At 46.8% G+C, this 12,581-nt stretch overlaps 2 protein-coding genes across 2 annotated transcripts in view; one reads left to right on the forward strand and one right to left on the reverse strand.

Annotated features, from left to right (window-relative positions):
• NDUFAF5 (NADH:ubiquinone oxidoreductase complex assembly factor 5) overlaps nucleotides 1-12,581 on the forward strand; it is a 46,783-nt gene that overhangs the window by 23,428 nt on the left and 10,774 nt on the right. The window lies entirely within an intron of this gene.
• The window catches only part of SEL1L2 (SEL1L2 adaptor subunit of SYVN1 ubiquitin ligase), a 33,536-nt gene that overhangs the window by 6,280 nt on the left and 14,675 nt on the right, over nucleotides 1-12,581 (reverse strand). The window contains exons 11-15 of the mRNA XM_063300704.1: nucleotides 10,529-10,591; nucleotides 10,179-10,266; nucleotides 9,947-10,095; nucleotides 2,958-3,123; nucleotides 2,791-2,865 (exon numbers count right to left, since the gene is read on the reverse strand). Of these exons, the coding sequence (XP_063156774.1) occupies nucleotides 2,791-2,865; nucleotides 2,958-3,123; nucleotides 9,947-10,095; nucleotides 10,179-10,266; nucleotides 10,529-10,591 (541 nt within the window). The remainder of the gene's footprint in view (nucleotides 1-2,790; nucleotides 2,866-2,957; nucleotides 3,124-9,946; nucleotides 10,096-10,178; nucleotides 10,267-10,528; nucleotides 10,592-12,581) is intronic.

Genomic DNA, 12,581 nt, shown 5'->3' on the forward strand with positions numbered 1-12,581 from the left:
CCACTATGGCGGCCATGGGCCTGTCCCAGATTATTTGGGACCTGACTCGAGACAGTGGCCTCATCCCAGACTTGGTTTTCTTGTTGGAGCAGTGGCAATGTGATCTGAGAGGAGAGTTGGATCTGTCCCCATTGTCATGGTCAGATCAAGCCCTGGTGGCCTTGAGATTCTCTGGTGCTGCCCCACTCCACAGGGAAGCAGGACCCATTCGATTGGTCCGCCCCTGGTGACTCATGGACCCAGTAGGGTTTCAGAGGGAGCTGGGGGTTATACCCAAGGATCTACTTCACAGTCCAGCGGAGGCCCTAGCCACGGCCTGGAATAGGGAGGCAGCGGCGGCCTTGGACAGGATCACGCCTGTGCGACCTCTCTTGCCTCATCCGACCCGGCACTCCCCATGGTTTACGGAGGAGTTGAAGGTTTTGAAGAGGATTAAGAGACAGCTAGAGCGCTGCTGGAGAAAGACAAGGAGTGAATCTGACTGAACACAAGCTAGAGCCACCATTAAGGCCTACCTTGTGGTGGTAAGAGTGGCAAAATGCCAATATTTCTCCGCTCTTATTGTATCCGCAGAATGCCGCCTGGTGGCCCTGTTTAGGATTATCCAATTCCTCTTGGGTAAGTGGGATTCGGTGATCCATTTACAGGGCCATACGGAGGAGTTTTCTGAGCATCTGCAGGATAAAATTGCTCAGATTCGTTCTAAGTTGGACTCTAAGCGTGAGGCACAGTCTGGGGAGATGCCAAGGGGACATACTTATCCTGTTATCTGGGAATGGTTTGATCCTGTTGGGCCTGAGGAAGTGGACAGGATCCTCTGGACTGCAAATGCAACCACATGCCATCTTGCCCCTTGCCCCTCCTGGCTGGTAAAATCGGCCCGGGAGGTGACTTGTGGTTGGGTCCAGGCAATGGTTAATACATCCTTGAGGGAGGGGGAGTTTCCGGCTGCCTTCAAGGAGGCGCTGGTACAGCCCCCCCTCAAGAAGTCATCCCTGGACACTACTATACTGGGCAATTTTTGCCCTGTCTCCCACCTCCCCTTTTTGGGAAAGGTGGTTGAGAAAGTGGTTGCATTGCAGCTCCAGAGGATTCTGGAGGAAACAGATTATCTGGACCCCTTTCAGTCAGGTTTCAGGCCAGGATATGGGACAGAGACTGCATTGGTCGCACTTATGGATGATCTCTGGCAAGAGCAGGATGGAGGGAGTGCATCCATCCTGGCTCTTCCTGATCTCTCAGCGGCTTTCGATACCATCGACCATGGTATCCTTTTGGGTCGGCTCAGGGAGTTGGGGGTGGGTGGCGTAGTTTTGTGCTGGTTCACCTCCTTCCTCCAGGCTGGTCCCAATTGGTGGTGATAGGAGAGGAGAGATCTGCCCCTTGACCCCTCCATTGCAGTGTGCCACAGGTTTTGGTTCTCTCTCCTCTCAACATTCAATCTCCTCACAAGATTCAACATTTACATGAAACTGCTGGGTGAGATCATCCGTCACCACTGGATGAGGTATCATCAATATGCCGATGATACTCAGTTATATATCTCCATCCCAGGTGAGTTAAGTGATGTGGTAGCTGCCCTCTCCAAGTGCCTGGGGGCTGCGGGGGTCTGGATGGGGACGAACAGGCTTCAGCTGAACCCTGGTAAGATGGAGTGGCTGTGGGTTGATGGTTCCTCTGTATCCAGGAAGTTATCATCTTTAGTTCTGGATGGGTTGCACTGCCCCATTCAGACCCGGTGCGTAATCTGGGGGTCCTCCTGGACTCATGACTCCTGCTCGATGAGCAGGTGGCAGTCATGGCCAGAAGGGCCTTTGCGCAACTTCATGTTGTGTGCCAGTTATGCCCTTTCCTGGATTGAGAGGCCCTCCGAACAGTCACTCATGCCCTCGTCATCTCCCACATAGACTATTGCAATGTGCTCTACATGGGGCTACCCTTGAAGAGTATCTGTAAGCTTCAACTGGTCCAGAATGCAGCCGTGCAAGCAGTTATTGGTGCCCCAAGATCGGCACATGTGACACCACTGTTGCGTGAGCTGCACTGGGTATCAGTTTGCTTCTGGGTCCAATTCAAGGTGTTGGTTATGACCTTTAAAACCCTACATGGCATGGGGCCAGGTTACTTGAGAGACCGCCTCATCCCCATAACATCAACCCACCCCACCCGGTCATGCAGAGAAGGCATGCTACGAACCCCGCCGATAAAGTAATTCCACCTGGTGGGGTCCAGGAGGTGGGCCTTCTCTGCAGTGGCACCCGCCCTTTGGAACATTCTAGCCCTGGAGCTGAGACAGGCCCATTCGCCCCGGACTTCCGGAAGAACCTAAAAACCTGGTTCTGCTGCCTCGCTTGGGGTGGGAGGGGCACCAGTTCACCTTGGGGATGGCTATTATAGATCTCTCCCCAACAAACAAGATCTGTGCTGCTGGATTGTATATTTTCTACTGCATATTTATTTGATTTTATAGAGTATTTATACTGTAATTTGTGTGTTTTAACTTTGACTGTAAACCGCCCAGAGTCCCCTTTTTGGGGGAGATGGGCGGTGATGGAGATTTGAAATATAAATAAATAAAAATAAAAATAAAAATATAACAGTTTTAATATAAAATGAGTGTCCAAGGAAATGCCATCTTAATAATATTTTAGTATTTTCTGCATATTCTGTACCCCATATACTACATGGGTCTTTGGGATGGCTTAACGTAATCATTTCTTGCTACTCAACTGTAAAAGCACAGAGGAAATTATATTAATAAAAGTAGATTGCTTTTAACTCTGTTCATACCTTGACTTGCAGCTCGCTTCCATAATAGAAGAGCCAATGGGTATATGTGACTTCTCTGTAGAAGTTTAACCTTTTCTGTAACAAAATTGTGGCATCACATCACATATTTTAATGCAGTCCATCTGATGCATAATACAAGCAAGAGCATAAGAGGGTCTTTCCCTTACCAGATTCCATGATGTAAGCTGAATTACTCTGAGCTACTTCATAGCCCATTTCAGCTAGGTAGGCATATTGAACAAAAGATGAATCTATATTACCAGACTGGTAAGCAAAGTATGCTGTCAGGAACTTTTCTGACCATCCTCCTAACTCGCATACGGTTCTGTAAAGCTGAAGAGCACAAAGAAAGCTATTAAAGATCAGTAAATAATGCTTGGAGTATCTGGTATCTCCTGTCTTGATTAACAAAGCCTATTTTTTGCTCCTCGTGTTTATTTCCTAGTTTTTTTTCCAGTGAGCTTGAAATGGAATAAATGGTATATACCCCATTTTATGAATAATGACACTGAAAAATAGAGTGATGATCACCCCAGTAACTGAAATGCTGGAAGTGTAGATTCTAGTGCAGGTCTCTCTCTGTGTCAGTCCTTTGAGGTAGTCCAGACAAGAAGCACCAACCACGAGTACTAACACTACCTTTATTGTAAGGTTACAGTAACAGAATCTTGCAAGTCTGAAAGCCCATCTCCCCTCCCTTACTTTTACTTTCCCAAAAACTCTGAGACACTTTCTCCACTCCCATCTCTCCTTCAGACTCAGATTTTGTTTATCAGATCATTGTCTAGGTTGCGGTTCCTCCTTACATCCAGAAGCACCTTCCATCTATATAGATCCTGTTACAGTAATCTGGATTAGAACAATTGGATAGATTGAGTGGTGATTATCCAACTAGACATTAGTTGCATGTGGGTGTGGTCCCTATTCCCCTCCACTCCCTGGAGAGTAATAATGCATATTGTCATGAGCATTGATGGTGAGCAGGAGGGGGCCCCTATCCAGGGGGGAAAACGCATGCGTAGTAGCGAGGAATTGAGCAGTCATTCAAAGAGACACAGAACAGACCTGCCTTGATTTTTGGGGTTTATCTGTCTGGGTTTTCCCACGCTTCTTCAGTTTGTTAGGATTTTCTGTCTAATGTAGCAGTAATAAAACACTAGAGACTTATTCCTCGTCTCAGCGTGGTTCCTGACTGTTAAGACACATATAGGACAGTAAAAGGATAATGACAAAAGCTATTGACTCAATTACCTGTAAGGACAGTATGAGTCATGAGCACTGATGGTGAGCAGGAGGGGGCCTCGATCCAGGGGGGAAAACGCATGCATAGTACTGAGGAGTTAAGCAGCCATTCAAAGAGACACAGATCAGACCCACCTTAACTTTTGGGGTTTATCTGTCTGGGTTTTTCCCACACTTCTTCAGTTTGTTAGGATTTTCCGTCTAATGTAGCAGTAATAAAACACTAGAGACCTATTCCTCATCTCAGTGTGGTTCCTGACTGTTAGGACATCAATCCTAACAAACTCTACTATTCCCATTGAAAGAGGGAGGAACAAAAAAAAAGGAGAGACATTTGGGAAAATGTCTTCGGAAAACCAGGAAATTCGGCAAGCCATTCAACAACCGGCAGCAGCATTGCAACAACATCAACAACAAGTAGATCTCCAGATCGACACATTACCAGCTGCCATGCTACAGCAGTTACAACAACCAGCTCCGATTAACCCACAACCGGTGCCAGTAGCAGCAGCAGCAGCAGCAGCAGCTCCGCCAGTAGTCTTGAGATCCCAGGCCAGTTTACCAGAGAAGTTTGGGGGAGAAGCAGGACAGTTGAGAACCTTTCTCACACAGTGCACAATGTTTTTCGACAGCAGACCGGCAGAGTTTCCCACAGACCGAACCAGAGTCACCTTCATTTTAAGTCTGCTAAAGGGCCCAGCAGCCAAATGGACTATTCCCATGGTGGAGAACAACGACCCAATTCTCAACGACTACCAGAATTTTCTGGCAGGGTTCCGAGAACACTTTGACGACCCGATCAGAGAGGTCACTGCAAGCCGGGAAATTCGGAAGCTCAAGCAAGGCAACAAGAGGGTGGGAATCTGCATTGCTGATTTCAAGCTGTTAGCAGGAGATCTAGACTGGAATGAGAGTGCATTAAAAGACCAATTCAAACAGGGGCTGGATGAGGAAATTAAAAATGAATTAGTGCGCCAGGGAACACCAGCTACCCTAGAAGGTTTATATCAGTTGTCTGTGGTCATAGATGCCAGGCTAGAAGAGCTCAGACAGATGCAGCCGGGGAGAAACAGGACCCTCAGAGCATTTCCAGGATTTCCAGCTGTCTCCGTAGCATCCACTCACTCAGCACCAGAGGAGCCGATGCAGATCAGGGCGAGCAGGAGGCTTACTTCCGAGGCTGAGAGACAGAGAAGGAGAGAGAGAGCCCTCTGTTTCTACTGTGGAGTCCAGGGGCACATGGTGAGAGCTTGCCCAGCGAGAAGCCAAGCAAATTCCGTAAGAGCTCCAGGGCAAGCAGCAGAACCAAGAGCCACCTCCACCTCGACTTCCAACCAGGGAAACTCCGTTGGTCTCCCTCCACAGAGCTCAGCAGGGAGACCATCAATCAATTAAGAAGGGCTCATTCCAAGGATTCCAGGCAATCCTTTTACTACTTATCAGTCATAATGCATGTAAACCCAGAGCACCAGGTCAAGCTAGAGGCCCTTGTGGATTCCGGAGCTTCCACCAATTTTATTGATGTACAGACTGTACAAGACCTCAACTTCCCGACCATAGAATTGCCACGTCCCATAGAACTTGAGACCATTGATGGCCAGCCCCTCAAGGCAGGGCTGATTAGAAGTTTCACAGAACCTTTGCAACTAACAACGGGAGACCACACTGAGTGGATCCAACTTTATGTTACTGCATCACTTAATGTGCCTATAGTCCTGGGCACACCTTGGCTGAAGATCCACAACCCATTGTTGGACTGGACTACGGGAGCAATCTCCTTCCCAGCTAAGGAATGCCAGCACCACAAGATTCAAGCTGCTCTTCTCTCTCCAGCAACCAATGCAGTCATGGAAGCAGAGGGGGTCCAGTTGCCAGCCAAGTATGCAGATTTTGCAGACGTTTTCAGCGAACAAGAGGCCACAGCACTACCTCCCATAGGGACTGTGATTGCACCATTGAGTTGATACCAGGAGCCAAGATTCCAGCAAGGAAACAATATCCCATGTCCCCCAAGGAACTAGCCACCTTAAAGGATTACTTGGATTCTAATCTCCAAAAGGGTTTCATCCAACCATCTACTTCCCCAGTGTCTGCTCCTACCTTCTTTGTACCAAAGAAGCCTGACCCGTTGGCACCGGCAACCCAGGAAGCACCCATGAGAGTGGTGCATGATTTCAGCTCCCTCAATAAAGTCACGGTCAAGGAAAATTACCCACTCCCCCTAATACCTGATCTGCTGGATCGCTTACAGAAAGCACACATTTCTACTAGGTTGGACCTCAGGAATGTGTACAATCTGATCCAGATGAAAGACGGGCATGAATATCTGACTGCCTTCGATACCAGGTTTGGTAAATTTGAGTGCCTTGTTTTGCCCTTTGGCTTGACTAATGCAGGAGCCATATTTTCCCGATTTATGAATCAAATTTTCTCTGATTTACTAGATAAGTATCTTGTCATTTATCTAGATGACATATTAATATTCTCTGAGGATGTATGTAACCCATGTACGTAATATCTTACAAAGACTGAGAGAGAACAAGCTGTTCGCCAAGCTAGAGAAGTGTGCCTTCGATTTAACTGAATTACATTTCCTGGGCTATAGAATATCAACAGAAGGCATATCCATGGATCCTTCTAAGGTCCAGGCAATTCTCTCTTGGCAACCCCCTGTCATGTTCACCATTTCAATGTGCTTGGTACATCGTAACGTTTCGCATGTCATTAGCTTGATGCGTGTTTCATCTTTGCAGGGAGGACGGTTCCTGTTGGGAGTATGTTTATCTCTTGGCTCTGAGCTCGGAATGTATTTGGGTTATCTCATGTGTTCAAGGTTGCTTTCCCAGGCTAGAAGAGCTGACGGTTGCCAGCACCTGGGACGGGTGGCTCGGCTGGTAGGGGGGCGGGGTTACGTTTGCAGCGAGGGTTTTTAGTTTGTATTTGGCGTGCTTTCTGTCATTCTCAGCTTTCTCTGTACTTGTCATAAGTTTCCTAATAAATCAGATTTCATTTAGCAACCTCTTGTGAGTCTGAGTATTTGGATTAGGCAACCATTACACCCCCCCGCAATGTGAAAGATGTACACAGATTTCTAGGATTCTCCAATTTTTACAGGAGATTCATAAATAAATTTAGTGACAGGGCTAAACCCCTCACACAGCTTTTGAAGAAAGGATCAAAATTCATTTGGGGGGAGAGAGAGCAAGTAGCCTTCCAAGAATATAAGCAATTCTTTGCATCCCAGCCGCTTTTAAGGCACCCTGATCCCATGAAGCAATTCATAATGCATTCAGATGCTTCAGATTTTCCTATCGCTGCTGTTTTATTGCAATATAATGTCAAAGAAAGGAAGACACTGCTTCCTTGTGCATTCTTCTCCCGCACGCTCTCACCAGCAGAGGGAAACTATGATGTTTTTAACAAGGAGTTGCTAGCAATTAAAGCAGCATTTCAAGAGTGGAGGCACTGGCTAGAAGGTGCAACCTTTCCTGTGAAAGTTTGCACTGATCACAAGAATTTACAGCTTCTACAAAACACCAGATCCCTCACCCCACACCAAATCAGATGGAGCCAGTTTTTCTCCCATTTCAATTTTGTTATTTCTTATGTTCCCAGGGTGCAGAACTGTTTGGCAGATGCCCTGTCTCGATCCATTCAGGCAACCCCCGCTACTCACCAGGAGGTCCAGGCTACTATATTACAACCTCACAACCTCACAACCTTTGAGCAGTCTATGAGGGGGAACCAGACAGAGATTTTAGCAGCAGGCAGACAAGCAGAGGACCTATTTACAAGAGTCAGAGCTCAGCAGTAACAGGACCCGTATCCCAGGGCCAGGATGGATGACCTCCAGAGGGGCCTGCAAGACACTGCCTCCCCATTTAATGTGGAAGCAGGAATCCTCTGGCAGAGTGGGCGATTATACATTCCCCCCTCATTGAGGGAAGAAGTACTGAGACTTTGCCATGACCATCAAACGGCAGGCCACGGAGGTGTTTTCAAAACTCTCCATAGAGCTCTGAGAGACTACTGGTGGCCTAAGATGACTGCAGACATAAAGGGTTACATTGCTTCTTGTCATACCTGTAGATGAGCCAAGCCTCTCCTAGGGAAGCCCACAGGACTCTTGCAACCCCTACCCACCCCCAGTAGGCCTTGGGATACAATTTCCATGGATTTCATCACAGATTTACCCCCGGTCCAGGGACTGACTTCCATACTAGTGATGGTGGACTAAAATGGTGCATTTTCACTAAAATGGTGCATTTTATTCCTTGCAAGGGCCTCCCATCTGTGCAAGCCACAGCGCAGTTGTTTATGGACCATGTTTTTAGGTATAGAGGCATGATAAATCACTTGGTGAGTGACAGAGGCCCTCAGTTCACTTCCAGGTTCTGGAGGGCCCTTTTCCAGTCATTAGGGGTCCAGATCCACCTATCATCATTGCATCATCCTGCTAGTAATGGGCAAGCTGAGAAAATTAACCAATGGTTACAGCAATATCTCAGGTGTTACACCACTTATCAGCAAGACAATTGGCCAGCCCTGCTCCCTATGGCAGAATTTACTTATAACAACTCTGTGCAATCCTCTACCAAGATGTCTCCTTTCCAAGCACTCTACAGGTTAACCCTCAGGTGTTGCCCGCCTCCTCCCAACAGGGAACTGTTCCAGCTGCGGCTGATTTTCTTAAAGAGCAACAAGCCGCACAGGAGTTGTTAAAGGAGCAGCTGAACAGGGCAAAGAGTGCTTACAAGACAGCTGCAGATGCTCACAGACAAGAGGGGCCAGCGATTGCGGTAAGTATGGCTCTCTACCAAGTTTTTGACCTCTACCAGGCCCTCCAAGAAGTTGGACTCTAAGTTTGTGGGCCCTTTCACTGTGGTACAGCAGATAAATCCAGTGGCTTATCGCTTAAAGCTGCCAGCATCCATGAAAACTCATCCAGTTTTTCACAGAGCCTTGCTAGCCAAAGACCCTCCCCCAAGTACCTTATGATTGCAAATGCCCCCCCCCCACCTCCAGTAACTGTGGATGGGGAGGACGAATACGAAGTCGAGGAAATTCTGGACTCTAGGTGGAGGGGAAGGGGCATCCAATATTTAATACACTGGAAAGGGTACCCTAAGGAAGAGCGCATGTGGGAAAATGCCAGAGATGTGCATGCACCAGCGCTGGTTCAACGATTCCATCAGCTTTTCCCTCACAAACCCAAGCCTCGCACTCTACCAGAGATTCCTCACTTGACTGAGCAAGCAGAGGAATCCCAAGCAGAGAAGTTAGTAAGTTGGCAACCTCCACCCCCGCCAAAGGCTCTGAGGCCAGAGAGAGAGGAGGAGGGGGAGCCACAGCCCTCCACCTCCGGCTTGCATTTCCCAAGCGGGAGGGGGGAAGAATCTTCTAATTATCTAGCTATTTTCCAGCAGCAGCCACCTGGGCCAGAAGCGTTATCAGACCTGGAGAGCAGCACTGATTCGTCCTTGGAGGAGTTTTCCTTTGAAGAATTTCCATCGTTGCCCAGTTCCCATGGGAGCTTGGAGGGGGAGATGGACTCTCATGAGACTCTGGAGGGAGCAAGGAACTCTAGAGAGGAGGGGGCTGAAATGGAATGTAAATCTGGAGGGGAGGGTGATGTCATGAGCACTGATGGTGAGCAGGAGGGGGCCCCTATCCAGGGGGGAAAACGCATGCGTAGTACTGAGGAGTTAAGCAGCCATTCAAAGAGACACAGATCAGACCCACCTTGACTTTGGGGTTTATCTGTCTGGGTTTTTCCCACGCTTCTTCAGTTTGTTAGGATTTTCTGTCTAATGTAGCAGTAATAAAGCACTAGAGACCTATTCCTTGTCTCAGCGTGGTTTCCTGACTGTTAGGACAAAATGATTATCTTAAGGAGATGGTTGCTGCTACTTACTTCAACTGCATTTTGACATGATCTGAACACTCCAGTTCCTTCAGCATACATCTGAGCCAAATAGTATACTGCAAGGGGTTGGCCATTTTGAGATGCCAAATAAAAATATCGGAAGGCAAGTTTAAAATCTCTCCTCACTCCTGAACCACCTGAAACAAAGTTTAATTTTGGAGTTTTGGATTTTCACTAGGAGGAAGGGAGGAAGGGAGGAAAGGAAGGATCTAGGACTTACTATGATACATGACTCCTAGCTGAAATTGGGCATCGGCAAGTCCTTTCTCAGCTGCTTTTTGAAAACATTTTAAAGCTTCAGTGTAATTCTAAAAAGTAAATAAACTTTTATGATTCAAAGTAGAACTGTAATTCAACTCTGGATTTGCATTGATTCATCAATGTCTCAGAACTATTTGCTGCTGCATTGTTAGAAAAGTGGGTATACAGGATTCAGTCCTATAATCAAGATCTGCACATGTTGACTGTTTTTTAACTCTTATGGGATGTTATCCTATATTAGACTTTTTTCCATGATTTTACTCATTAATATCTAGGATATGAAAAAGATCTAATGAAATTAAGACTCACCAGTGGGACACCTCTACCATTTAAATACAGGAGACCAAGCCCCCAGAATCCAACAGAATTACCCTAAATAAAAATAGAGAAAGTTCCATTTAGACACATCAGTAATCTGCATTAATAAAATTGACAAAATTGATTGTTCATATTTCTACCTTCCACAATATTTGCCTTGATGAATATAAGCTGGAATCACATCGAAGCCCTTTTGTGGCAGTGGCAGTAATTTCCAAAGCACAAATTCTACTTGGAAGGTCCATGACTAAGACCACAGTGCAATAAAGAGCCATCCAAACAATCTGAGTGACAGGACACAAGCTCTGCCCCTTACATATGTGCATGCAATGTCATAAAGCACATGCACATACAAAAGGGGCACGGCCCCCATCATGACATCACAATGCTTGTTTTATAGTTTGCCTCCCCTTGCCTCCCTGTTAATGCTCATGGTGTAACACTTGCTATAACTTATAGCCATGAAGCACATAACTAATAACTGCAGGAGAAGCAAGAGGAACTGAAAAGAGTTTTTTTTAAAACAAAAAACAAAGTGCCACATTGCAGGCCCCAGCTGCCTCTATGATTTTTATTTTAGCCCATATTTAATGCTTTAAAATATTTGTCATTCTGCAAGAATGAAATAATCATCTCTGCACATTTGATAGCTTGTTCTTTAAAAAGGAAAGAATAAACCATCTAGTCAAATTTATAACTCAGTTATAAATCAGTTATAACTCGGCAGCATAGAAAAGCCATAACATTGCCTTCAGAAGCAGGGAAAAGGCATTAGAAATATTTGAGAGAAAAAAGCATTAGAAATACAGGGTGGAGTACAGTATGTTTCATGATTTCTGTGAGTCAGTCAACACATGTGACAAGATTTAATTTATGAACTGATTTGCTTTTAGATTTATACCTTGCTTTAACTTCAGGTGTGCAAGGCAGCATACAGTTGTCCAGTACACTAGGGTCCAGTGATGGTTTCTTGAGGAGGGGGCACACCAGGACCTCTTTGAAGGCTGCCGGGAATACCTCCTCTCTCAAGGAAGTATTTACTATCGCTTGGACCCAATCTCATGTCCCCTCTCGAGCTGCCTTCACCAGCCAGGTGGGGCATGGATCTAATTGGCAGGTGGTGGCATTTACAGTCCAGAGGATCCTGTCCACTTCCTCGGGCTCAACAGTCTCAAACTGTTCCCAGATAACAGAGTAAAAACATCCCCCGGGCATCTCCCCAGACACTGCCTCACGCTCAGAGTCCAACCTGGAATGGATCTGAGCAATTTTATCCTACAGATGCCCCGAAAACTCCTCAGCTCGGCCCTGTAGATGGATGTCTGGATCCCCTTTCCCCAGAAGAGAACGGGTAATCTTAAACAGGGCCGCTGGGTGGCATTCTGCGGATGCAATAAGAGCAGAGAAATTGTCATGAGTAAGGATGGCGAGCAGGGGGCTCCCATCCAGACTGTCAAGCGCATGCGTAGCACTGAGGAACTGTTCAGCCATTCAAAGAGACACAGATCGGGACTGCCTTAACCCTTGGGGGTTATATGTCTGGGTTTTTCCCACGCTTCTTCAGTTTGTTAGGATTGATGTCCTAACTACCAGGAAACACACTGAGACAATGAACTGGTCTCTAATATTTATTACTAGTACTTAACAAGAATCCTAACAAACTGAAGAAGCGTGGGAAAAACCCAGACATATAACCCCCAAGGGTTAAGGCGGTCCCGATCTGTGTCTCTTTGAATGGCTGAACAGTTCCTCAGTGCTACGCATGCGCTTGACAGTCTGGATGGGAGCCCCCTGCTCGCCATCCTTACTCATGACAGAAATACTGGCATTTCGCTGCTCTTACCGCCACAAGGTAGGCCTTAATAGCGGCTCTAGCTTGTGTTCGCTCAGGTTTGGTCTTTGTCTTCCTCCAGCAGCACTCCAGGCGTCTCTTAATCCTCTTCAGAACCCTGAGCTCCCCCGTAAACCACAGGTAGTTTCAGGTTCGATGGGATGAGAGAGGCTGCACAGGCACAATCTTGTCCAAGGCCCTAGCCGCTTCCCT

The sequence above is a fragment of the Candoia aspera genome, chromosome 1 (assembly GCF_035149785.1).
Source record: "Candoia aspera isolate rCanAsp1 chromosome 1, rCanAsp1.hap2, whole genome shotgun sequence".
Taxonomy (NCBI): Eukaryota; Metazoa; Chordata; class Lepidosauria; order Squamata; family Boidae; genus Candoia; species Candoia aspera.